The sequence below is a fragment of the Magallana gigas genome, chromosome 7 (assembly GCF_963853765.1).
Source record: "Magallana gigas chromosome 7, xbMagGiga1.1, whole genome shotgun sequence".
Classification (NCBI taxonomy): Eukaryota; Metazoa; Mollusca; class Bivalvia; order Ostreida; family Ostreidae; genus Magallana; species Magallana gigas.
In genome coordinates, this window is record NC_088859.1 from 47,970,404 (window position 1) to 47,998,371 (window position 27,968).

General features: G+C 32.5%; 2 protein-coding genes across 4 annotated transcripts; one reads left to right on the plus strand and one right to left on the minus strand.

The window, feature by feature from the left end:
- Positions 1–11,775: 11,775 nt before the first annotated feature.
- On the minus strand, positions 11,776–18,667 carry LOC109617202 (CCR4-NOT transcription complex subunit 6-like). Its single transcript, XM_034457036.2, has 4 exons — positions 18,547–18,667; positions 17,771–18,034; positions 16,502–16,600; positions 11,776–11,822 (listed from the first exon to the last, which is right to left on the minus strand). The coding sequence occupies exons 1-4, from the start codon at positions 18,665–18,667 to the stop codon at positions 11,776–11,778; spliced, it is 531 nt and encodes a 176-aa protein (XP_034312927.2).
- A 1,470-nt stretch (positions 18,668–20,137) lies between these two features.
- LOC105348956 (large ribosomal subunit protein uL1) lies at positions 20,138–27,096 on the plus strand. Of its 3 annotated transcripts, none has more exons than XM_034455246.2 (9): positions 20,138–20,263; positions 21,604–21,748; positions 22,375–22,594; positions 22,724–22,813; positions 24,383–24,454; positions 25,888–26,014; positions 26,126–26,235; positions 26,535–26,669; positions 26,861–27,096. In XM_034455246.2, exons 1-9 carry the CDS (start codon positions 20,176–20,178, stop codon positions 26,912–26,914), a joined length of 1,041 nt encoding a protein of 346 aa, XP_034311137.2. In that variant the 5' UTR covers positions 20,138–20,175; the 3' UTR covers positions 26,915–27,096. The 3 variants fall into 3 exon arrangements, with proteins under 3 accessions (XP_034311137.2, XP_034311136.2, XP_034311139.2); XM_034455245.2 differs by having other exon boundaries at positions 20,139–20,263; positions 26,535–26,628; XM_034455248.2 differs by lacking the exon at positions 20,138–20,263 and adding an exon at positions 20,451–20,518 and having other exon boundaries at positions 26,535–26,628.
- Positions 27,097–27,968: the final 872 nt, after the last annotated feature.

Below are 27,968 nucleotides of genomic sequence, written 5' to 3' on the forward strand. Positions count from 1 at the left end.
CCAGATAGGTGGAACGTCAGGTCTAAACACGGTAAATGATCCTTGTAATGTTTTTTAAATATAAGTCTGTATAAGCCAAGTAAAGGATAAACAATCTTGGTATATATTAATCGGTTTTAAGATCACAGGATCAGACTTGTAGAAAGAATCTGTGTACTTTACACCAGAGGAACACGTGTTTGTAGGTGTACTACTATCACCGAGTAGTAATATCTCTCTTATCAAGCCATCAAATTCTCCTCATATCTACTCCATGTCGGTAATGCTGGCTAAGTCAATAACACACCTTATAATTCCTCTATGAGCTGTCATTATACAGATTTCCTCAGTGAATGGTGAATACGTCAGGCATTTGAGGTTACACTATCAGCCAAAAACACATGTTGTTATTTCTTCACCTTGCAGTTGGAATTGTGATCCTGGTATGACAAAATCACCTTTTTTAAACACCTGAGATTGACCTGCCAGTTAAATTCTCCTGATTGACGTGCAATGACACAAGGCGGGCATCATCAATGATTACCTTTATAACGACTATGTGTAAGGTGCTTGACTCACATGAAATCACTCTCCCGGGATACAAACATTACTCCAGGTAAAATCTCTCGGCCTGAATGTTCGTATTAAATACACAAGCCTAATTAAGACATTGTCTTGTGTTGAGCGGGAGAGAGAGAGAGAGATACAAAAACAGATAAGTCACCGCCTTGCTAGAGGTGTTAGATTGCTGGGAGCGAGTCCCGTGCCTGTGACTGGTCCAGAGTTATCCTCCCCGCAACTCACCACAGCTCTAACAGTCAACCTCCTCCTGCTGCAACTCTCAGAAAATGGTGGATTCCAAACTCTGCAAGCCAAGGGGAAGCACCTGCTCTGACGACATCATAATTTGCATCAGATCACATGACCCCGAGATGGTAGCACAATAGAGATGCCTGACAAAGCTAATGTATGCTAATAAATGTGGCTATGCAAAGTCACATGGTATGCTAAGTTTGTAATAGAAAGACGGATTGCAACTGCTTTTAATTTATGATGTTATTTGAAATAAATATCAGCTACATAAACAGATAGGAATGCAATGCCAAAGTCATCCATCTACAGTTAGACAAATGTACTTTGGAAAATCCAAATTGATACACAAACGGCAGCGTAAAAAGGAGACCGAGGTGCCGTGACAAAAGCATTACAAATATTGGGTCAATGCACTGACACAGAAAAAGATAAGTTATTTTTCTGGTCATTGACACACTTCAGTCTCTTTGTCATATCTGGTCCCCTTAATATGAAGCAATGACAAAGAAAGTAATCACCTAGATCAAATCTTCACACCTAATGAAACAGTGTAATTGTGTGGATTTAACAAAATTCTACCTCCAGGATATACATTTATTTACAAAAATTTTTTTTTACCAAGCATGCCTTCAGGCAGAAGAGCAAAGTAAAATATTTCTGATTTGAACTTTAAATTGATTTTTGGGGTACCTGAAATGTAATTTCAAAAAAGATTCATTGCATGAAAAATACAAACAATTTTACACAAATTGGCCCTTCGCTTTGTGTTCAACTAAATAGAAACACACAAAAGGATTGATTAAATAAAAATCAGTATTCTATATCATTTACATAGTGGCAGATGAAATCAATTCATTTCATTGATCATTATCATAACTCCTTGTTTACAATTTTTTGAACCTGGCGAAAATTCAAAATGGATAAAAGTAAGTTAATTTTCATGGTGTCCCATAATATCAGTCATATTATAAATGAACAGTTATTTTTCTCTTTTAGGTTCATAAAACAAACAACACAAAAACTGTAATGGATTATTGAAAACAAAAATTGATCATCCATGTATGCACATTTTGTATATCAGTATTGCTTTTCTTAAAGTATGCTTCACTGAAAATTCTAAATCTTATTTTTAAAATTTAAACCCTACAATTGATAATACTAAGATTAAGTCATAACATTGAATTCAATTACTTTGTGGACATATTTGGGATGTGAAAGCTTCGTGGGGAACTATATTTTTATGTGGCGGGATATTATGAAAATCACAGAGTTTTTTTGCATGTTCAATTCACAATGCTCCATATATTTGTCACTTGAATCTTGAGAGAATGGTCACTGTTCTTTTTAGGAAAGAGTTGTTGACCCCTGCATATTGAAATTCAACAAAATTAATGGCATTAATACCATACATTTACTACATGTATAAGAGAACAGGAGAGAGTTGTGCTTTAAAATGTGTCATCTTCCACAAGCAGGGACTACCAGCACTGTCTATGGCATAAAACATTATAGGTAATTACAACATCCCCATACTTAAAGATATTGGGAGTAATCAGGATATGGCTGGCCACACTCAGTATATCCTACTTTAGACTAATCTACTCCAACTTATCTGTATCTCCGATGACAGTTTTTCCATTTTGATTGATGACCCTGAATTGCTTTTTTTTTTTATAATTACCGGTATTTGTTTTGAGAGTGTATGAAACTCAAAATTTATGCCTATAACATTAAGCAATATCATAACATGATAAGCAGAGATAGGACAAGTTATTCCTTTCTTTTTTTTTTTTGGAGTTATTTAATTAATGGGTAGTTTGTAGGTTCTTTAATAAACTGCTAGTAGGTTCACCATTAAAATCAACTTAACTGGAATTATTATCTAATGTAAATAAATATTTGTACTCATTTTAGTACAAGCATACTGTACTATGTACTAGCATGTACAAGTAGACTCAAGTTAATTTAAATTCATGTTACAGCACTTGGATAAGCTCATCTTTGTACAACGATTCTCCTGTATGCATTTAGTGGTCCAAAATCACTATCATTTTGCGAGATCTTAATATTTTTTAGAATATATTATCTACATATCTATTAAAAAAAATAATTCTCAGGAGTCACTGGTCAGAAGATTGACTTGAACTTACATGGACACTTCATTTCTGGCAATTTGCAAGCTGGTGTAGCTACACTTTAATATATTTCTCGCATGAAGTCATTTACAGCAATTTAATTTACAAACTGTTCTGGCAGTCAAAGCCTATAAAAGAGGGTTTATTTGCTTGCAACATTTCTCTCTATTGTTCAAGAAAAGACAAAAGAACACAGGCTTTGTGTGTAGCAGTAACAAACAGTGGTTTAAGTTTTAATACTGCTCAATTTATCTTATAATCTCACAGTAAAGGAAAATTTGGAAATAAAATTGTGTAAACAATCTGGGAAAAGCCAGTTACACTTGAAAAGTTATCTAGGGAGAAGTAATCAGTTACCAAAATTTTTATAATCACACGCAGTAAAAATACGAAATTGCAGAATTAAATATTACTAGTATCGTTCAACGTTTCATGCAACAGTGTATAAAAAGTTTTATTAATGATAACTGTTGCAAATTAATTAAAACGGATGCCAAATTATTCAGGGAGAGACTAGTCGCTATTAATTTCTTTTGTGTACAGTATACATGATATATATAAGATATATGGTAATTTTTTCTCGCTTTTTTTATTAATATGCCTCTCTTATTCCTCCAAATGTATGCATTAAGAACTCTTCAGTCGCAATAAGTCTCTCAATTTTCCCTCACAGTCAACAATGAGCAATCTGTAAACTTAATGACGTTCAATTTGAACCAATAAACAATATTTTGGCCAAACATGAGACTGCTTTGTTGATCCTTCCATAGTAATTGTACAGACTGGAGACAAATGTAGAAAAGACGGAAAATCCACAAGTTTTAATATTACTCTTGATGTCTTAAATTATTATTAGTCCCCTACCGGTTTTCACCGGAGGGGACTATAGCTTTCCTCTGCGTCCGCCAGTCTGTCTGTCCATCCGTCTCTCCGTCTGTCTGTCTGTGTGTCCATCTGTCTGTCTGTCCCACTTCAGTTTTCCACTTTTTTTCTTTATGCTTTGAGGAATAATATGAAATTTGCTGAACAGCTTCAAAATGTCAAACTACAGATCAAGTTTACACTTTTGTAGCATCTGGTTGACATATTTTCGAGAAAATAAATTTTTTTTATTTAAATTTTTTAATGTTCGGGTTCGATATTCTGCATAACAGTGCATTGATTTCACAATTTCCACAAACCAGTAGGGGATGTGTATTGCTTATGCAATACTCTCAGAATGCTTGTTCAATCTAATAATCTTACAATAAAATACCGGTAATTGCGTAAACTCTGAAGTTAGATGTGGGAGGCTATTTAGTTTTGAAGATGGTGAAGTTGTAACCTTGGTAGTCTTCAATGTGACTTACTGAGCACAACTTATTGTTGGTGGCCACAGTGTTTAGATATAAAGCTTGTGTAAAGCATAACAAAACTGAGATAAAGCTGCTTAAACATGCTTACTTGCTGCTTTAATTATAGAAAGACTGTAGTGATACCAATGAACCCATTGTACCGGTATAGTGAGTGATACTAATGAACCTACTGTATAGTAATATGATCAGCATTAAGAAAATGTACCTCACAATTGAACATTTTATGCAAGAGATTTTTCGGGACGATAGTGAAAGAATGTACCTGTTTCACCCCAAGGCTAGCACTACAAAATCTTTTTTGTAATGGAGGAAATTCTAAAATAAAATTGAGTAAACAATTCAAAAGTCAGCTATCTACTGATAGGAGACTTGATAAAAAAAATTTATTTTGTGTAAACACGTATATGATATATGTATATCAATAAATGGTAATTCATTCTCCATTGTTTACGACTACCTTCATCTGACTCATATTCATAACATTTATTAATGTATTAAATTCATTAAGTGACAAACAACAAGGACTATGAGAGAGTGTTGTTCAAATTACAAGGTAATTTGCATTGTTGTAATAAGTACCATGGGGATGTGTTGTACAACTTACAGGGCAGTTCTGTGTTGTTGTAATAAGTACCATGGGGTTGTGTTGTACAATACAGGGCAGTTCTGTGTTGTTGTAATAAGTACCATGGGGATGTGTTGTAAAACTTACAGGGCAGTTCTGTGTTGTTGTAATAAGTACCATGGGGATGTGTTGTACAACTTACAGGGCAGTTCTGTGTTGTTGTAATAAGTACCATGGGGATGTGTTGTACAACTTACAGGGTAGTTCTGTGTTGTTGTTGTAATAAGTACCATGGGGTTGTGTTGTACAACTTACAGGGCAGTTCTGTGTTGTTGTAATATGTACTATGGGGTTGTTGTACAACTTACAGGGTAGTTCTGTGTTGTTGTAATATCTACTATGGGAGAGTGCTGTACATTAAAACTTAGAGGATAGTTCTGTGTTGTTGTAATAAGTACTGTGGGGGTGTGTTATACAACTTACAGAGTAGTTCTGTGTTGTTGTAATAAGTACTATGGGGTTGTGTTGTACAACTTACAGGGTAGTTCTGTGTTGTTGTAATAAGTACCCGGTACTATGGGATTGTGTTGTACAATTTACAGGGTAGTTCTGTGTTGTTGTAATATGTACTATGGGAGAGTGTTGTACAACTTACAGGGTAGTTCTGTGTTGTTGTAATATGTACTATGGGAGAGTGTTGTACATTACAATTTACAGGGTAATTCTGTGTTGTTCTAATATGTACCATGGGGTTGTGTTGTACAACTTGCAGGGTAGTTCTGTGTTGTTGTAATAATTACTATGGGAGAGTGTTGTACAACTTACAGGGTAGTTCTGTGTTGTTGTAATAAGTACTATGGGAGAGTGTTGTACAATTTACAGGGCAGTTCTGTGTTGTTGTAATAAGTACCATGGGGTTGTGTTGTACAACTTACAGGGTAGTTCTGTGTTGTTGTAGTAAGAGAATGTTGTACAACTTACAGGGTAGTTCTGTGTTGCTTTGGAGGTTTTTGTTAGGAACAATGTGTACAGGCACTGACTGAGTGACCATTAAAGGAAATACTCCATAAACTTCCCTCCTCATTACAGCTTATTGATTACTGGAATGTTACCAATCATCAAACTTAATATGCTTCAGAACTCACACAAAAGCCCTCCACCCATCTCTGTGAATAACAGCACACTAAAAACCATTGAAAGAAGTCATTTCAGTGAATATAAATTATCTGGCAGTGTTTCACAACATGTGGACACATACAAAGAGTAGATCCCACCATCATTTGTCAGTGACAAAATTTTTTCTATCCAATTTATATTTAATGTATCCTTTATATTTACAGAGTAATAAACATTATTTCTCAAGGGTTTTGTATCACAAATTCATTTGTTCCCCCACAGTTTTTTGTCGTAAATGGAGAGAAGGAAAATGACTCTGTGATGAAGAGCTTAGGCCTATTAAGGTAATCCACGACTGATATTATCAGTGCTACTTTCCGTTATTTTCATTGATTTCGCAACTCAACTGATGGTACAAATACAACATTTCACAATAACAGGCGCAAAGATCCCCCCACTACAACTTAATGTTTTAGGACATGTAAAAGATCTAAGGTACATTAAAATTTACAATTATATTTTAAATCTGTACATTATACTACAGTATATGTATTAAAATTCTCCTGAAAATTTGCATTTAGTCTACCTGAACAAAAGAAAACACCTTTCTTATCCACCAAATTATTCACAATTAACACATGAACTTAAAATTTGAAATGAGAAAAATAAAAAACACTCGTTTATTTTCAAACAACAGGATAAGCTAACCTAGAGTGTGGTTTTGGGTTGGCCACATATCAGTGTGTACAACTCTTCAACAACCCTTGTATTACGAAAGAGAGGTCAAAATATTCAAACTTAACTCCTGCATGACCTTGACATTTCCGGATGAAATAAGTGAAAATTTGCAGGAACTTACAATATTTTTGATAATGTAAGATATCTTGATTTAATATTTAAAAATATGACTTTTTATTTACACTTGAAAATTCAGAACATAAATGCCAATGCTATATCTTTGACCTTTTCCAGATGACCTTAGTTGAATAATGTTATTTTAAAAGACCTTAACACAAAGCACATCCTGACCATGCAATATGATGTCAGAGATATGTTTCCTGAGTATCTAATTTGCAAATTTGAAAAGATTACAGATGCGCTGGTTCCTACTTACACATTCTATTAACCATTGTACGAAGGGCTTTTAATATTTTAGCTCCACAGCCTGTATATAAGGACTTATTGCCTTAATCTCCCATCAACTTACCAACTTGTACTGCTGCAATATCAAGCCAATACTGTTCCTTGGATACAAAATCAATGAGTTTTATATGAAACTCATGATTTCCTTCTTTATAACGATTCCCACATTGCTTAATAGACCTTAGAATCGACTAATTGGACTTCATTTCTGATGCTGCTGAATGCAATATGACAAATGTTTGTAGTTCTCATCCATCCATATTTTTATCCACATTAAGTGGAATAGCCTTGAATTACAATTGTTTTGGGGAAAAAGAGAATTGTGGAGAGTATGACATCAATAGCTGGACAAGAAGTGCAAACAGCCACGCAGTGCTAACTTTCTTCTGCATGACTGGGGACATTTTCTCAACAATTGGCCTTTATGTTTAAATTAACCTTTTTTGCAGAGTATAATGATGACATTACTTGCACATCCCATTTCCATGATATGGATAATTATATGCCTTTAAGAACAAAATTATTTTAAACAATTGCACTTGCTCCTTAAGCTATCATTCTGTAGTAGAATTTTTTTGTTATACTTGATAATAAAACAGACAGAATATGAATTTATTCACCATAATGACCATAGGTTTTTTTGATGACATACATTGTAAAAATTTACATCTTATAATGGCTTAGTTGAAAATGGCATAAAACCAGAGGTATCAATAATTCATTAAGCTGTGACAGACACGCGCTCAAAACAAAGGCCTGTAGCACTTCAATTTCTCCTTGGGGTCAGACCTTCAAATTTATCACAAAAAAAAGAAAGTACACTACCGTATTTAAATGAGACGGGATAGTGATTTAAAGGCTCCTGCTGATCAAAATAATTACAAATCAGGAATACTCCACTTCATAATCAGTGGTCAGAATTTGACCACAACTGTTAAAATACAGTAATTAATTATTCAACACTTGATTTCAATATACCCATTCAATCAACAGTTAATATTCAGGCTTGACACATTACTGGACATTTAGTTAAATTATAAAATACACTTTTAATGCAGTATGTTATCAAAATAGTACAGTAGTGCACACAAAATTAAAAGATTATCTTGCACGGTTAATGAGTCTCATAGAACTTATAGCAACATGACATTCATAAAATTCTTGAAATTCCTTTAAATCAGTTTTTCAGTCAGTCTACAGATTGTAATTAAAAACAACAACACTCAAGTATTTCAGTTAAATTTTTCTCTTAATAAATAATTTAAATATACTATATTACACTCAATGTCTCATATGAAATACTGTATATTCCTTAATTATCATACGTGAGTACTTAATTCCGCACTTCCACCGTTTTGCATCATATTGCGAGAATATGAAATCGCAAAAGCTGAATTTTAATCATCATTTACTCTTAATTTTACAAGAAAATTAATTCCTCTTGTTTAATTAGGAATCTTCAGTATACTGAACGCCTTCGTCTTGTTGATCATGTGTGTATTTTATGATACATGGATCATAGTCTTTATCTTAACATTAATTTTTTGCCAATATATTTTTGCAATATATCTGAAGATATTAAACTAGGATAATATTAATAAAATACATCCTAGTCTTTAAGATGTTAAACTAACAAATGATCCCCACATAAAGTTGCAGCCTAATGGACCTGTCAATTGATAAGTTTGGTCAAGGTGAAGCAAGTATAATTGCCAGAAATGGACCTACAAAAAGTCTTGGAAAACATGAATTTTAAGAACCCTCTCTACACTGCACTTTGAAGAGTTCTTTTAAACACACAGAGCAATGAAATTCCAAGATAAAGTATTTGTGTGTATTTCATTTTAAATTTGTGAGTCTATTTTATTTCAATTCATCAAATTCAGTACTTCTTTGTCTGAATATTTATCCAGGAAAATATGGCCAATACCCATCTTGAAAAATATGAAATAACAGATAATAAATTCATTACCATCTTTGATAAGAATTTCAAAAGTTCTAGTATATTTAAAAGTGCCTAAGCATTTCCTAGGCACCAAATGAATGACTGCTAAAATGCATCATAAGATGGTATGATACAAATTGTCTATTGAATATATATAATATATATATATATTCAAATTTACAGATCAATCAAAATCAAACTGTTGTTGATCAAATCTTAAAGATATGTTCTGGTAAATTATACTACATACTATATACTATATTCTATGATTATTTTATAACACCACTTCTTGACTCTGTATTTTGGAGAGGGTTTATATAGGCTTTGCCTGTTGCCTAATCCATTTGATTACTCAATAAAATATGTTTAAATTTAAAGATATGTTCATTTAAAAAAATCATTATAATGATCTGACAAGTCGCCAAAGAAATCAACGTCTATGATGACAAAATACAGATAGGTTAGTGAAAGGAGGATCATACTAACAAAAGGATATGGCTTAAAGATTGATACACAACTCAAAAAATCAAGTGTTCCATCAAACAGTTATATCAGTTCTATCAAACACCTGACCAGACTGTATATTAGGCTAGTCTACAATAACTAGAGCAAAGACCTTATACAACTGGCAGTTGTAAACCTGAGGAATAAGTGTAAAATCTGGCATTTTATGTTTGATAATGAAGTAAAATCAGGTAAAACCAACCACAGGATCATTTCATTGGCTGATACTTGCTGAATATGTTTGGAGCAACTATCAATCATGGATTTAAGACTGTTATTTTAAGCCATAACCCACCCTAGAGGCCTTAATATATTAAATTAATTCTAAAATGGCACTGTCACTTGAAGTTTGATTAGCATAGTATATGTTATGAGTGTTCCCATCAAATATCACATTTTACATCAAATTGGGCAGTGTCATACTTCAGAAAAAATTCTTAGTTTTGATAAGAACAGTAATAATTAAAGCTCTTCATTACAGCCATTCAACAGCCCAAAATTAACTGCTTCATTTTTACCTCAACTCCGGTCTATTTTCTCATTTATTTATGTCAGATATATTCATGTACGCATAATTTTCTCCTCTAATTATATATACTGAATGCACCGTCATAATTCTTGAATTGTAACAAGGCGACTGAGCTGAGGTCCTTGGTTAGCTATTTCTTTCCCCCCTGGGGGCTCTCTCGTATCTCCCACCACAGTCCAGTAGCTGCAGGCCATCCCATTTGGTGAACAATGCTTCACCAAACCTCACTAATTTACATGTTCATTTCTCCATTAATCAGACTAAATTTAGCATTCTTTGGCAATAAAGTTATATTAATGACCAATTCTTTTTAACCAAGTATATATCTTTGAGTGTTTGCTCTCTCTCTCTCTCTCTCTCTCTCTCTCTCTCTCTCTCTCTCTCTCTCTCAACAAATATCTAATAGTAATGTTTTTTATGTCACAGACAAAAAACCTATTAAACTAGCTGAATAACAACAAAAGAAAGTAAGCCTTTGCACACTTTAAAATTCCCTGTAAATTTCTCAACAAACACTGTGACGTAAAGCTCCACATAGACTGGATTAAGGTCTTATACTTAAGCAGAATAACCCCCCACCCACCCAAATAAAATGTCATAACAAGACCAAAAAAAAAATTCCTATTAAGTCTAATACATAACCAAATCCAGTTGCTGACAATCAAAAATTAAAAAAAACATTTGCCCCCCAGAGATTTTGATTAATTAATGCTTGATGTATTGAGCCATCATATATTTTTTTTGTGAAAGTCCTAAGAGATCTTGAGAGATTTTTCACTGTAAGTAATGAAAACTGAAGCCAGAAAAAAAATGAATGTGAGATTTTTTACTCTGTGAGTGGTTGTTCTCACGATTTTAAGCAGGTCTTAATTACTTGCTTCTAATAACGAATCTACAGTATACATTTGGCAAAGTTGCGCAAGATCTAACGTACACCACACATTCTGAACAAATATTAATGCAAATAAAAAGCTGATATTTCTGTCACACCAGACTAAACATTCAATCTTTTTAGCTTTGATTTCCAAAAACAACGGATCAAAGTTCACTCATAAAGTATTCTTCAGGAAGAGCTCAACACAAAAACTAAATGATGAATTATGTTGAGATAAAAAACAACAAATCTGTACGTAGCTGAAGTATGGTTACGGAGGAAAATTCAGTTAATCAGGAAATCTGTATGCAGACTGGCTGATTGCTGATTGCAATAAATCACCACCATCTTCTGGACACGAATTAGCAGGATGTTCTTATATTCATTAAATTCAGAAGCTTGTGCATTTGTCTTTTAAAACTAAATTGATACATCAGATAACAAACAAGTAACCACTACTTGAAGAAGCAGCACTTTTCTTTGCTTTGTCTAATAGTTCTAACATCCCAATCATATGCTCTTGTCTTCATAACACATGCAGTTCATTTCAAATATTTCACAACTACAGGTACTGGCAATATACAAGAAACAAGGTTTAGAGAAGCAAGTAAAGCCAGTCCATGAATACTACGTGTTTCTTGTGATGGTTTCAAAATACCTGGGCTTTTTTTGATAGAATAAATTTAACAGAGATACCCTTTTTATACCCTCTCCTTGTATAACAAGTGAAGACAAAGAGTGAGGTTTGTACATACTAATTCATGTGTATTTGTAATTGATACCTGGTCTATGCAAGGACACTGGAGTTCTATCTCTTCTACACCTGCCGGTCACAGATCTGATGAGCACAGCTTCCATAGAAAGCTATATATAGACAGCAATACACATCTTAGCAATACACATCTTGCAACACTCCCCCCCCCCCCTCCTCCATCAGTTTACTCTATGAATCACTCCAAAATGTCCATAAAGTATGCCAATACATTACATACGTGTATTTACCTCTTTCAGGAGGCATGGCTTACACAATATAAATCATCATATTTACACAGTCAATTTTTATGCATAGTAAGAGAGAAGAAAAAAAAATTTAATGGCAGTTCTCAAAATACTGAACAGAGATTTGGACTGTTATTGTTAACATCTTTTGACAGTTTATGCGGGTTTGATGTCTCAATTACATGGTAATAATGAACATCATCTAAAATTGCATGTTTCAAAAATTAGTTTCATAATTATTACACTTGATATTTAAATAGCAAAGAGATAAAACTTATTATCTGCAACAAAAATTCTAATAATACTTTCTAATTATAAGAAAACACAAAAAATTCTGATATTCTTAGTAGACTGACATTTAACAAAAAATGCTTGTACATTTTATTATTAAAACCAATATGCTGAAAAACAGCAAGGTTCCTTTGACGGCAATAGCTGAAGTGACGCAAGATCTGATGCAGTGATGCTGGATCTGATGCAGTGACGCTGCCTGCCCTTATAACGATTGCTAGCTTAATAAGCTTGTCAAAGGTACGTCACTGGCAATTTTATGCTCTTCACTTGGAACTGGCCACACTGCATGAAAATCAAGCTTTGTCTCCACTGCTTGGTTATGATAGTTTTTAAAGTTGTCTTTAAAAGACCAACCAAATTTTTAAGAATTCAAAAAAGAAAATTATATGTTGAGTAAGGTGAGCCAAACGGTCAATCTCCAGCAATTAAATCAGCAGAATAAAAATGAGATTTAAATATGTTTTAAACAAGAGAGTGAACAGTATCCATAATTCATTTGTCAACCCTGATTTGATAAACACTACCTATCCAGAGAAATGGGGTACTCTTTATATCATATTTTGCCAAAAAATAATTAAGTTAAACAAGTGATATTTCTTTCAATAAATAATCAAAAATCAAAATCCAATGTAATATGCACATCTCTGATTAATGTACAATTGATCTGCAAAATATTGACTTCCTATTTTCAAAACTGAAAGAGGAGATATCTGTACCATAGGGTTACCCTTTTGGCAGCCGCCCAACCCCCCTCCCCCTTCCCCGCCATTTTCAGTATTGAAATAACCAGATTTTTCCTTTGGAAAACCTGGTTAAAAAGGGAATTTTTATTGGACATTTTTCAATCCTGTTGGGTGTGAGATGGGGTTGGTTGGTGGTATTACTATAACATTTCTGAAATTGTGCAATAATATGTTTTCAATTTTTTTTTACCTACAGTATACAGTTCAGCCACTATGTAAATGTATTTTCTACAAATTCATATCCATATTTTGTTAGTAGTCTAATTCTCTATATCCAAAATACCTTAAAGTACTGATAATCAGTAAGAGAATTCAAAGCAATGCACTGATAATCAGTAAGAGAATTCAAAGCAATGCACGTATTACAGAAGGGGAATAACTGAAACACAAAGTAAAGAACTGAATATGGTGGCGTATTATTACGCAGTACTACCGGTTATTCCCCTAACTACGCATACATTACATGCAACCAAAAAACCCAAATTATTTCTTTGCAAAAAAACACATTAAATGTGGCCTTATGTACAAATATCTGTTTTATTTCTCAAATACAGGTCACTAAAGTCTGCCTCATATGGTGTAATCTAGCAGTGACAACACATCTTTAATTAGCAATGACATTTTTTTTTTGACAATGACGTCTTTTTTAGGAGTGACTTCTTTAATATTCTTTGCTTCTTACATAAATGGACTTAATATCATTCCTTGAGAAGCAGTACACAAGGTTTATGGTGTTAAGATGGAATAAGAGCTCAGGATGACTTTTGAGAGTGGCTTGTTTTAAATAATAGGATTATTCTTACATAGAACCATTTTAACAAGGGCTTGGACTTTGGGTTGTTGTGTCAAACAGCAATGTGACGTAGGCCTGTCTATTTCATTGCTGGTCACTCAGTCATGGCTCTTTGATATCAACAAGATTTGTCTGGCTTTTGAGTTTAAAGACTACGCAATCGATGTATATTTTGCTCTTAACAGCATCAATCTTGACTTGTTTTGACACAAGAAATAGATAGCTATGCCCCACTGAAAGTCGAAGGTCTTGTTAAAAATGGTTCTAAATCAAATTCATTGACATGAAATGTTGAAAATATTATCATCATACACCTTCAGATGATTCTCATTTGCTTTTTGACTTGCCAACAAATTGAGCTTCTTTCATTTTCGTGGATATGTGATACTGGTTTGGGATTACATTGTACCAGTATATGGATATTTATATATATCTTTATATTTTTATATATATATTTATACATATGGATAGTGTATTGCATAAAAATAAAATGAAAAAAAATGTTTACATATGTTTTTAAAAGAAGAATTATTTTGATTTTAAAGCTGACTAAAGGTAAGAAGCTTATTTCAAAAGTGGCTTATTATCAAGAATGGCTCACTTATAAGATTTTAGGATAGATATAAAGCTTACTGCATAATTTGTTTCCTAAAACAGAACAAGAGCACATTATTCCACTTCCTGAGCTTTATAAATAGGTGTCAATTTGAGAAAAGAGCACAGATGTAAAGCACCCTTTCTCAGTAAGCTCCCAGGACTTACCAGTCTATATCTATGGTCAACATAAGATTTATTTCACTTCAGTCTAGATATATCTTCCCTTTTTAAAAGCCAATTTTTGCACTTAAAATAATGACTTTTAAAAAAAAATCACAAAAAGTACCGTATGAAGACACCATTTGCAGTTGAGCAAGAACTTTTTCATTTTTACTCATTGGCAAGTTTATCATGACAGTACTCAAACTCAAAATAATTTATGTTCTCAAAAATGAATCAATAAAGTAAATTTTTGAATAATCGGGAGTTTGTTATAACAATACACACACTGACATTTTTATTTCTGCAGGATGTTATTCAAGTCAGCATTGACACAGTTTGTATCTTATTTTTACACTGATCTTGTTGAAATTTTTATATCTGGTATTCAAAAATCACGACCACCAATTCTCTCTTTTTTTGATTTCATACAAAGGTAGTTTTTGTATTACACTTAGGTTGTAGATAGCTCGCTAGCTGCTTTATATATATATGAATGAGTACTTGTCTGAAGCTTTGATTCACTTGTCTACAGACCATCACCTCATCCAGAGGCCAACTCAGTGCTGAACTAGTACAGTGACTCAAATAAAGAGGTTTGATACTCACAGCTCTGCCCTGTTGCTGTAAGTAAAGGGAGGAATAAAGCATAAAAACCAAGTCAGAACAAGCAAAACCTATCAACATTTCCCTTCCTTTCTTATTTTGTTTATCATAATCATGTCTTTTTCATTAATGTATCATAAAATATTCACAGGTTTAAAAAAGAAAATTATCTTAAAATTTATTTTCCTGATTTCAAATAGCATTGTAAACATTCAGAGTACACTACTAATAACAAGGCAGTAATTAATTCTAAGCAGTCTGAGAGGGTGTTACTGTTTCAGTGTCTCATTAACTAAGAGTGCATCTTCCAAACCAACATAAAAATACTATTTAGCTTCCCCTACATTTCATGTATATGCATGTATTTGCAAACCATAGCGACTATATACATTAAAAATTAAGAGCAGTCAATATATCTGCAAAACATATCGTAAATCTTAAACTATATAAAGAGTTAAGTTATTAAGTGTATTAAATAAGAATATTCATTGGATAATCATTTTCTATAAATTGATTGTTAGGCCATACCAATTTGTAACGTAGTTCCTTGGATTCGACACTTTAATTTCAGATTAAATTAAATTTAAATGTAATAAAAAATATATATCTGCCAGCGTGCCAGGAAATATCTGAGTATAAATTTTCTCAATTTTTTTTATACCAAACACATTTAAAAGGCCTCTACACACATGGTAGAATATGACAGACAGGAGAAGAAGGCTTAAGAACATTTCAAATGATGCCTGTCTTTATTTGTTCAATAATCATATACAACGGATTTTGAAGCATTTTACGATGCAACTAAACAGAGAACATTGACTGCTTAGAAAAAATCAGCAACGGTTTCGTGAATATTATCAATGAAATCAAAGAAAATGCTTACAGTGATGCAGTTGAGATTTTAAGACAGAACATGTTCTTATCAATATGCAAATATCTAAAAAAAAGTTAATAGAAATGAAACTAAACTGCAATTAAACACATCATTCAAAATAAGACAAGTGGTATGTAGATGAGTTTTCATGTCTTATTAATACTCTAAAAGACTTATTCTCTCTAAGGAAAAATTACTGGCAATGCGATTAACTCGAATAATTTCACTCTCTTCCTCCAATTTTTTTAAATTGAAAATCTGAAGAACTATTTTACAAATTGGTGTGGCCTTACAGGTTTGTAATAAGATCGTACTTTCTGAAAATAGTTAGATCCGCTATAATGTATTGTTACATCTACAAAAAACTTCTCTGAAAGTTGCAAGAAAAAAGGATTCCATGACAAAAAAAGCTTATAAATGTGGGGTAAAATATCCAATGCAACATGAGGATTGCCTGAGAGATCTGAAGTCCAATTACCTGGTAAGTGATCCAACATGTAGCGCAGGAGCAGCTGGGTTCCATTGGCCTGGTTGTAGATGTTGAGAATATCTGGACTCAGTGGGTTCCCCTTCAAACCTACAAAACACACAGTCATATGGTCAACTATTGCCACCTACTTGTATTATCAATAAAACAGTTACAGTCACCATCCTCACTGTCAATGATTTTGAATTATTGAATCGTTTTGAATGAATGCCTCCTCTTTACTGCGAACATCTGTTAAAAAATCTATTATGACTGGCATAACAATTGATTTTCACTAAATGAACCAAAAAAAATTTTAAATTAAAATCTTATGTTGACCATAGATATAGACTGGTAAAATTTAACTGCCAATAAAATAAATTGCATTGTAATTTACTAACTTGACTAATATTTCCCAAATAGTGCTAAGATAAAGATTAATGCATCAGTCAATATGAAGACAAAGAGCAGTAACTCTGTCTTTCATTTAAAGGAGCATGGTCACGATTTTGGTCAAATTTTATTTTTCTGTTTTTATCATTTACAATGCTTTAGGAATGCATTTCTAATGATCAAATGAAATTTGGGTGCCAGTCAATTAGTTTTAAGAAAGATGCAGGGCTCACAATTCTTTGTATTGTAAACAAGGCTCCTGCCCTGTTTTTGTTTACATAGGTTCAATATACCAGTAAAAAATCTTTTTCAAGCTGATTTGTCTATCTTCTTATTCATTTTAAGCATAAATAAACAGTTCCTAACGATTAACACATTCACTTGAGGTCTTAAACAGGAATTTTCACTTCAACATTCAAAATGTAAACAAAAGCTTTGTTTACATAGCGAAGAATCGTAAATTCTGTAACTCGCTTATAACTCAACAAATGACATCCAAATTTTGGTTGCTTATTATTAATGCCTTACCGAAGCATTGTAAACATTAAAATTGAAAAAATAATTTTCGACCAAAATCATGATCAGGCCCCTTTAAACAGATCAGGAAAAACATCATTTTTACCATAATTCAATATTTTGTGTTGCTTATTGGTCTGAATCTTATATACACATGGTTGAATCTGCCTTTAAATGCATATTGTTTCTTTGTTATGTGAATTTAAAGATGTTGGGCACAAACTGAATCGACATCAATGAAAGCATTCAATGTATTACTGATATTAAACATGATAAGATAACTGCTGTATTGAAAACTTTAGATTAGGTACAAGGAATTGACTATGCTGTAAAAGACTTTGCATTGTCATTATAATAGGACATGGTCATTACCTAAATTCTGTAAATTAAACAACTTCCCAAGCTCAAAAGGAAGCATTCGAAGCAGGTTGTTATAGAGCAGGAGTTCCCTGAGTTGAGACAGGTCGCCCAGCTCCGAGGGCAGACTCCTGAGTTTGTTACTGGACAGGTCCAGGTAGGTCAGCATGGTCAGGCGGTTGATTTCTGGAGGGATTCGAGTGATGTTGTTCAGGTTTAGGTACAGCGATGTCAAGTGCTGCAGCTTCCATAAGTCTGGTCCAAGATTTCTTACAGTACCTGGAAGTAGTATATAAAAATGCTGCTTTATAATGAAAGATAGCATGTCAACATGCATATTAACAATTAACTTAATATAACCACACAAAAAAAATATATATAAAACAGTTTTCTAAGAGAATGCAAAACACAATTATAACAATTGTCTTTTTTGGGGTATCCCTCTAATATGGAATAGATAACAGTATTTGAAAATTAGTCCTGACTTTGAACAATATCAAACTCAAAGAACTTGTGATATACACATTATCAGTATTAAATACTTTGCTAGCCAGTAATAGAGAATATGATCACAGTGTAATGAAGATATGAGCAAGATAGAAAAAACATGGCCAAGGAAACACTATTTTCATGCTTTCATTAATTATTAAAATTTCAATGCTACTTGGTCTATATATGTCCTTCTTCAACTGTTAATACACTTCTATGAAATAAGTAAAATAACTATCATAAAAATAATCACATAAAGTCTAATTCAACATAAATTCTCTCTTGTTGCAATCATATCTTACCTGTTATTTCTAATTCAGTCCAGGTGGACTTTTTCCCTGCCGCTACATCTTCAGCCGACATGAACGTATGAGTCCGTCTTGGATTTGGCGAGTCATATTTGTCATATTTGTCTCTAGGCATCTTCTAACCTGTGGGACAATAAAACCATATTTTTGATGCCAAAGAATGATTCCAAAAATTACTGGGTAGTTAATCAACGTGGTTTGTGTTTTTTTCAAAGAAAAGGATATATGTGCATCATGATTACTATTTATCTTAGATTTGATGCATTAGCCATTTAGATTTAAATGGTTTTGCACTACTTATGAAATAGTTTATTTATGTCATTTTATGAGAGATTCTACCTTGGCTTAGTTCAAAAGTATTAATGCATACATATCAACATTATGAACCTAATATCAACAAATCAAAATTTAGTAATTTACTGTTGCTATATATAATTTTGTTGCTATCATATATTGAAACATTTCATTTGGTGATAAAATTCTCCATGTTTGATAGGAAGGTATTCTTTTTGAAGACATATGTTATCATCTATGGGACAACTACAAATCATAATATAGCAAAGTTGAAACTATAATACTTAAATTACTTTCACAGTACTAAATACTTATGACAAGAAAATGAAAACCCAGTCTATGCTTTTAACTAGTAAGTTGATTTTAATGCAATGGTGTGTGGAATTCTAAATCTGGGACAAGTCAACAATCTTATCACCATATCTATCAACATCCAAAGAGTGTCCCTACTTTGTATGTGATGTGCAATTTTTGTTTTGCTGTTTGGAACATAGTCAATATATGAAAATTCACATTATATACAATATCATATTGCAGAACTTACATATTTAAATATAAGGACAGTTCCTTTGCACAAATAACTTCAAATCAATAAGGTATAAATGTTTCAGATTAAATGCCATTGTGTCCTTAACACCCATGTGCATGGGTCTAAACATCAAACGATTCTGCAACCAGAGAGCGAGTTGGAATATATGAGATCACTACCTTGACCAAAACTACTTTTACATCAACCTTAAATAACGAATAACATTTGTAAAAATTGGAATAAACAACCAACAAAGACTGATCTATGAAAAATTCAAACAATAAACAAAAGTAAATTACTTATATTTTACAGTTTTCTTTCTTTGCATGATATAAAAAGAACTTTTAAAATATAAATATTTTCTTGCTGTTAATGTAATCTGCAGTGCCCATGTGCAATACCTTCATCGAAACCTTCTACAATATTCCAAAATATGATGAAGTTTCAGATTCTTCTATGAACAGCAAAAAAAGAAAATGGCTTCTTCTTTCGTATCCTCTCTAGGTTTTAGCAGAAATAGCATTGAATTACAAGACGTGACAACTTTGAGTGAAAATATTTACAACCCTTTTAATTTTTTTGGTAACGTTATTCTACAAGATTTTATTTATTAAAAAAAGACACTTTGAACAATCTGTATTTTTTAGAATTAGATAACTCGGACATAATTTATGTTTAATAAGTTGAAAACAAAACAATTCTTATTTTTCTTATTTTATATCTGGATCATAATAATAAAGAGCTCAAACAGTAATTAAAAAAGTGATGCGCATAACACATGTATAAGATTCCTTTTCGAAATGAAGTATTTACATGAATACATAGTGGAGTCAACAGCGAACAACTTATTTAAAAACAGTCCTTGCCTCAACATGGCGGCCACCATGGGTTAGTATGGAGCAAATTAATTATGCATTTAAAAATGTATCTTTATGCAAAATAAAAGAAAACATATGAGATGAGGTGTTTAAAATGGTATTTTACTTGTTAAAAGTAGGTTAATATGGACAGTTTTAAGATTTATTCTTTTTAAATTTTGTGTTATTTAAAAGATTTTATAGAGGCAATTCGAAATAGATTCTTTTCACATGTTTGGATGAAGCGAATTCATTCTCTTGAATCTCTACCTGGTCAATGTTAACGGTATATTGAAAAAAAATTCCACCTCTATTTAACATATGTAATATTGCAGTCTGTTTTAAACTTGCATCCAAACTTTTTAACACAGATAATCATATCATGAAAAATAAATCAGTAAATTAGTTACACATTATATTACATTATGTTGATTGTTTACATCATTCCTAATGAAAATCCCTATTTAACTCTAAATTTAAATCAACTTAAAAGATTTTATACACTATGCTCAGAAGAGGTAGCATTTACATTTTAGTGAAAAATAATAGAAGTAATCGATTGTTAATTGATTACTTGTTTTAAAGTCATCGATTACAGGACAAAAATGGGTGTAATCAATTACACAAAATTCCACCATGTAATTGATGATTAATCGATTACATTTTTAAGTAATCTTGCCCATGCATGAATTTCACATAACTTTGAAAAAAAAAAATGTATTGGTTACAATGCATTATCATTTCAAGGCTGTCTTAAATTAGTTCTATGTTTAATATAACCGCATGCATAGGTTTAGGAGAAATTATGTTTTAAAAAACCCAAACAAACCCCTATTATGATTTTAGGTTTCCTAATTTGTTTTTACTAAAATGCTGCAATCTGCGGAATTTTGAAATTTTTTGAACACATTTTGACTATATATCAGATATTTATTGGGGTTGTCTGGAAAGATCATTATTGTAGAGGTAGCTAACATGTAGATAAAATTCTCAATGAAATTTTACGGATTAAGTGAATAAAAACCATTTGTTTAAAAAAATTATTTTTAATTTTATTGCCATCCCTCATAGGTCTGGTATTTTGTAGTGGTGTTAAATGTAGAATTAGCTTTGGGCAGCCCAAAGTACAGAATCCTAGGTCTGTCACTTAACTTCTTTACAATTTGATGTTTACAAAATTTGAAAAGTTTTACCTATTTCCAGTAAGTACTAAGGGAAAAAGCTTTTTATATACTCACAGCAGTTGATAAAAATCTTTTAGATATTTTAAATTTTAAGAGCAAATACTGTTTTTTTATAATTTAGTACATTTATGTTTTTAGTAAAGAAAAAATTGCTTTGTATTCATTGTTAAAGGTTTTCTTTTGCTAGCGCAAAGATTATCCCAGTTACGAGGTATTTCCAACTTTCTCACTGCCACAACACCGATGCTAGTGCCAGCATGCACATTAAGCAAACGTAATATAAAAGCGTACAAAGATGGTGGCAAAGAACAGAAAAGAGTCTGGGCACCAAGGTGATTATTAATTAAGACTTTATATAAACACTGCCATAATCGTAAATAGATTATGATATAGTAGAAGACGTCTAAAATTCAACAGTTGGAGTTAATTCACAGTTTCAGTTGGGAGAACAAGTGTAGTTCAATCAATATCTTATAAACCCTATGCTAGAAAGACACAGTAGTACCCCTTTAGCAGTGGATGACCCCTATTGATCTGAGGTCAACAGTTCAAATATCAAACTACCGGTACTCTGAACTCTAGACAGTATCCCGAGATTTCTTTGCTTGACAGACATCAAACTTGCTACACAGATAATCCTTAAGAAGTAGAGATCCCCTTTTGATTAAGAGGTCATAGAAAGACTGATGGTTTCTACTTGTGGTATTTCATCTTTGATAAACCATCAAGAAATCAAGGGCCAATTTTCATCAATAACATCTGAAGTCTTTAGGGCATAGTATTCATATGATCAATACATTTTCCTTAGTTCAAGAATTGATAAATCACAAGAAGATGATATTAAATTTATTGCTTACTAGTCATTAATTATCTTCGATTGGTCTTCCAATAACCCTATGCCATATCATATTTCCATGGTCAGAGCTAAAGTTAAATGATGCTAGAATTGTATTTTTAGAATAAAGAAAACAATTTTTGAGGAGAAGAAACAGGATGCTGAGTTTTTGTCACGAGTTCCTGAGGACAGTATTTATTTGATGGAGTTGTTCCCCGAGTCAGAATTCTCCCTCCAAGACGCCATTAAATTACAAAAGGATTACGCTGATCCTTTTATTATGAACAATATGGACGGTGTTATATATCTGGACATCCTTTGTAATATGAGAACAAAGAAGCAGGTGCATTGATGGGAGGATAGTGGTTTAATCTTTATTTCTTATTTTAAAAAACCTGATTAATATGACAACTTTTAACGTTCTAGTTTATTTATATTTTCCAGCATGCATTTGTTCAAATCCTTTTTTCAGACCAAATTCATATCTGAATTCACAGAGAGGTTGTTTTTTCCAAATCCCTTTGAAGTTGAATTACCAAGGAGATGCTTAGTTATCTGTAAGGTAAATAGAATTTATCAGAACACAATGAATTTTAAATATTAATTATAAACAATCCTTTAGCAAGGCAGCTTTTCTCAATCAGTTTTAATGCAATGAAGGTAATCATACTCATTCTGTTTTATAGAAAAATCATAAAGATTCACTCATTTCATTGCATGAAATGTAGATCTTTTTTTCTAGTCCTTTAAAATTTATTTCATTGCATATGCTGATTATGTGTGAGCAAATCCAATGGTATCCCTATTCCATAAGTGTAATGATGAAACATTTCATAACATGACTTCTGTGTATTGGATATAATAAGAGATGGTCATCAGTGTGTCATCTGATAGAGTAATCCTAAAATAATTGAGCCAAAATTTCAAAGTACTGGTAAACATACACTTAGTTGTGCCATTGGAGCAGTTTTTACATCAGTAAACTTGACTATCGGAGGGATGAGAATAATTGATACTTATGGCCCCCTACCCATATTTTTCATAGACTCTAGGTGATTTATTCTTTTGCCAGTAATACAGTAAAATGCGGTTATAGCGGAATCCTAGAGACCAATGGATTTACTTCCTTTTATCTGTAATTAGTTGTACTTGTTTAATGATTTCATGACACATCATTAAAACGGGAGCATCGAGGATCTGATTAAAACGGGAGCATCAAGGATCTGATTTTAATCAGATTGGCTATATCTGTAAATTCTTTATATCCAAATTTGTTATAACTGTAAAATTTTGCAAATATTTGTTAAGAACTTTACCATGGACTCACAAAAAACTTTGCTTTATCCGAAATTTGCTATATCAGTGTTTGACTAAACGATTGCTACTGTATTGTGATAAAATTATAAAATTCATGGCAAATTTTATATCATTTTGATATTAAACATTTTTTTGTACCAGAAGTTGAGTACTGTTAAATATCTAAATTAAGAGGGCTCCATGATGGTGGCTGTTCATATAATTAAAGCTATATATGTACCTCCTTAGACAAGTAGCTTTGTATAAAGATATTACCGTTAGAAAATGTTAGAAATTTAAGGATAAGATATTTTGATTTTTTCTTTACTAGAGAATAGATGATGACCAAAAAGTTCCTATTTGAAAGTGTACGGCAGATCTGATGGGTAATTTGTTGACCCCCAGCCTCCTTAACCACTTAAAAATTTTACTTCTAGCTTGAGGTGGAATGAATTAAAATAAAATTTTTATTATCAAAGTTTCCTCTTCTTTTATCTGAGTTTTCGAAAGAAAAAATCATGTAATTGAAATGGTGGAAATGGCAGGGAGGCAGCTTGTATGGATAACTCCTCCAGACCTACAGTTTTTAAGATACTGAGTTGTTGTTTTGCAGATCAATGCATATTACTTGGGTTTTGATATTTGATAATTTATGGAAAAAAATACCTCCTGTTGAACTTTGTTATTTTTGTTCTGTAATGTTTATCAATTTAGAGTTGACAAATGGATTATGGATACTGTTCACACAAAAGAAAACCTGGATTCTGTCACATTGACAGCTTTTCTCTTGTTATAAGAATTTTAATACTAAGACCTTTTGTTTATTTTCTTCCAGACTGAGGAGGAAGCCTTAACAGCTCAACGATTAGGAGCAGTATTCGCAGGGGATGAAACCATTGCACAAAGGGCAAGTATATCTGTGCTAACAAGTGCTACTGATTGTATTGTTGATGGACAAATCAGTACTGTTGTGTGTATTGATGACTGACCAACCAGTGCTGCTGTGTGTACTGTTGTGTGTATTGTTGACTGACCATCAGTACTGTTGTGTGTATTGTTGACTGACCATCAGTACTGTTGTGTGTATTGTTGACTGACCAACCAGTATTGTTGTGTGTATTGTTGACTGACTATCCAGTTTTGTTGTGTGTATTGTTGACTGACCATCAGTATTGTTGTGTGTATTGTTGACTGACCATCAGTATTGTTGTGTGTATTGTTGACTGACCATCCAGTTTTGTTGTGTGTATTGTTGACTGACCATCAGTATTGTTGTGTGTATTGTTGACTGACCAATCAGTATTGTTGTGTGTATTGTTGACTGACCATCAGTATTGTTGTCTGTATTGTTGACTAACCAATCAGTATTGTTGTGTATTGTTGACTGACCAATCAGTACTGTTGTGTGTATTGTTGACTGACCATCCAGTTTTGTTGTGTGTATTGTTGACTGACCATCAGTATTGTTGTGTGTATTGTTGACTGACCATCAGTATTGTTGTGTGTATTGTTGACTGACCACCAGTATTGTTGTGTGTATTGTTGACTGACCATCCAGTATTGTTGTGTGTATTGTTGACTGACCAACCAGTATTGTTGTGTGTATTGTTGACTGACCATCAGTACTGTTTGTGTATTGTTGACTGACCATCAGTACTGTTTGTGTATTGTTGACGTACCAACCATTTGTATTTACTGACCCCATGGTGTGTACAATGATTGACTTCTCATGGTTATTGTGTAAATTGAATGAACAAACTTCACTATTTTAAGTATTGAATGTAATTAAAGGTGACTATTTTTGGTATCAGCTGACCAAACATGACTCTTGTGTATCTTGATCAATTAACCATGACAATGTGTGTATAGGCCAATTAGCCATAACAATTGTATGTATTGACCAATTACACATGAGAAGTGTGTGTATTGACCAATTAGACATGACAATTGTATGTATTGACCAATTACACATGAGAAGTGTGTGTATTGACCAATTAGCCATGACAATTGTATATATTGGCCAATTACACATGCAAAGTGTGTGTATTGACCAATTAGACATGACAATTGTATGTATTGGCTTTTGTTTTGCATTGACTATCAAATTATGATTGCTCTGTGTATTAAATTAACGATTCGAATCAGAATGACAAAGCAATGGCAGTCTTTTAATTTTATGCATTACTTCAAGATAAATTTAGTAGCTTTTTGGGGTATTTCTTAATAGACAAAGAAATATAATTGGATGTTTTTGTGCATTACTACTGACACTTATCATGATGTGTTAAAAAATTGCTGTAATACACCATTTAAATGTTGGCAGTCTTCATTTTCTTACAGTTGGACCGTAAAAAAGGAGATATAACTGCAAATGATTACGACATTGTTTTATGTACCAATGAGATGCAGGATGCATTGTTCAATTACCGCAATCTTCTCAAAAACAATTACCCCTCCGAAGAGACATGTGAGTACTAAAATATTTGATTTTTTGTTAAACTTCCTTTTAAATCATTGGTAAAGTGACTCATATACTAATGTAGCAACTACTTATGCAGTGAAATATAATTAATTTCAGTTTCCCTTGATAACGATGTAGAAAAAATGATGTTAAAACAGAAAGAGAGTGTCAGCTTCACCTGTAGAAAGGAGGGGTCCCTGGGCAGGATACAGATCCCTATTGGACAGGTAAGTGTTTGTAAAAATGTCAGGGAGAGTTTATGGAGGGCAAAAAGAGAAGCACTCTCCCAAAAATGTTAGATTATGTTACTCAGAGGGCTTCATTACTTGTATTGTATGGTCAAAGATTAAATATCAAAAAGGCTAAACATATATAAAATACATGTATTAAGATGACTACATGTATGCACTTTGTTGTAATAGTAAATACTAGCTGCAATTATTTTTTTTGGGGAGGGGAGTTTAAAAGACTACATGTATCATTATTAAAGTGATATTTGGTACATAAATGTGTTATTGTGTTTTAGTTAAACCTGGAAATAGACCAAATCACAGAAAACTATGACTTTTTCTTTTCAACCTTATTAAAACATCCTAAAGTGGCACAGGTCCGACCAGGAGGTAAGGAGCAATGGATCAGCAGGCTTAAGTTCATCACTTTTGTGTGTTATTATTGATATACTGAAAACAAGATAACTGAAATTTAAAATTAAATCAATGTATAATGTTTTTATTGAAAGTCACCATTATTTTTCAACTAAAACGTGCACAATTTTAGTGGTTATGGATTGAAGATTTCGGGTACAACATTGTGTACCTTAAGTAATGCAATACTGGTATTTGAATTTTGCAGAGAACTTTGTTACGTCTGCACGATTACTGGTGCCCCCATGTCCTGAACAGCTGAAGTTAAAGGATGATGAACTCCGTCGTATTGACACACCTGCTAACAAGAGAAAAGCGCCACAAAAAGACTCTACATCAGAGAAAGTTGACAGTGATAGTTTTACTGGGGATTTATTAATGAGTGCCTAATGCATGTACTTATAGTCTTCCTTTTTTTTCGTATTAAATATGCTTTATGATATGGATATGTGTCAGTTTTACTTAGCCATAAAAATACCAAATTTGTTTTTGTGGAGATGGTTGTATGATCATCCATATAATATGTCCACCTCCAGCCTTTTGAATTTTATTGGTTACTGTGTACAGCTTCAATTTAAATCTAATATACTACTCCTTGTATTTTGTTTACACATGTAAACTTATAAAAACTTTGAATTATCATTCTTATCAAAGAACATGCTTCTCCTCTGCAAATTTTAACCTAAATGAAATGTACACAAATTTAAAGCATGGGGTTTGTTTTTGGCTCATTTTAGCCATTTCATAAAAGCTTACTACTTTTGTTAAAAAGTTGCTAAATTTGCCCCCAAATGTATACTTTATTGGTTTGCAAGATATCTTGAAACACTGCGACAGCCAAAATTATTAATTTTCTGTTGCTCCCATTCATTTCCATGGCCTTTTAGGAATTAAAGGGTGATGGTTAAACACAAAATGGAAAGTGGAATATATATATAGTTAATCATGAAACAAATTCACCACTCAAAAAAATTTATAAATGAAACCAGATACCATTTCATTTAGAATAAGTGTTTATATCTCGGCAAACTTTTTTTTTCTTTCCACAAAATGCATCATTACAGTAAAACTTGTTTAGTGAAGACACAGACATAGCAAACTCCTGGATGGAGCCAAGTTCTGTGGAGTCACCAGCAAAACTCCTTTCAAATCCATTTGGAATTTTATGGTCATAGTGAATGTACAGAGAAAGCAAATTGAATTTGAGTAATGTAGAGTTTAAAAAAATTAAAAAATTTACATTTCATACAATGAAAATTTTAATAGTTTAAAAAATTAACAATTACAATTAACATAATTGTTTTAATAAACGACTA

Bases quoted from the DNA above. Each gene is read 5' to 3' on its own strand.
- LOC109617202 (XM_034457036.2), bottom strand. From the start codon at position 18,667: ATGCCTAGAGACAAATATGACAAATATGACTCGCCAAATCCAAGACGG. The intron at 16,601-17,770 runs GTAATGACCATG...TGTGTTTTGTAG, and splicing joins GTTTAATTTACAGAATTTAG to GTTTGAAGGGGAACCCACTG. The intron at 11,823-16,501 runs GTAATTGGACTT...GTCTATATATAG, and splicing joins CATGTTGGATCACTTACCAG to CTTTCTATGGAAGCTGTGCT.
- LOC105348956 (XM_034455245.2), top strand. From the start codon at position 20,176: ATGAAGTATTTACATGAATACATAGTGGAGTCAACAGCGAACAACTTA. The intron at 21,749-22,374 runs GTGATTATTAAT...TTGTATTTTTAG, and splicing joins AAAAGAGTCTGGGCACCAAG to AATAAAGAAAACAATTTTTG. The intron at 26,015-26,125 runs GTGAGTACTAAA...AATTAATTTCAG, and splicing joins TTACCCCTCCGAAGAGACAT to TTTCCCTTGATAACGATGTA.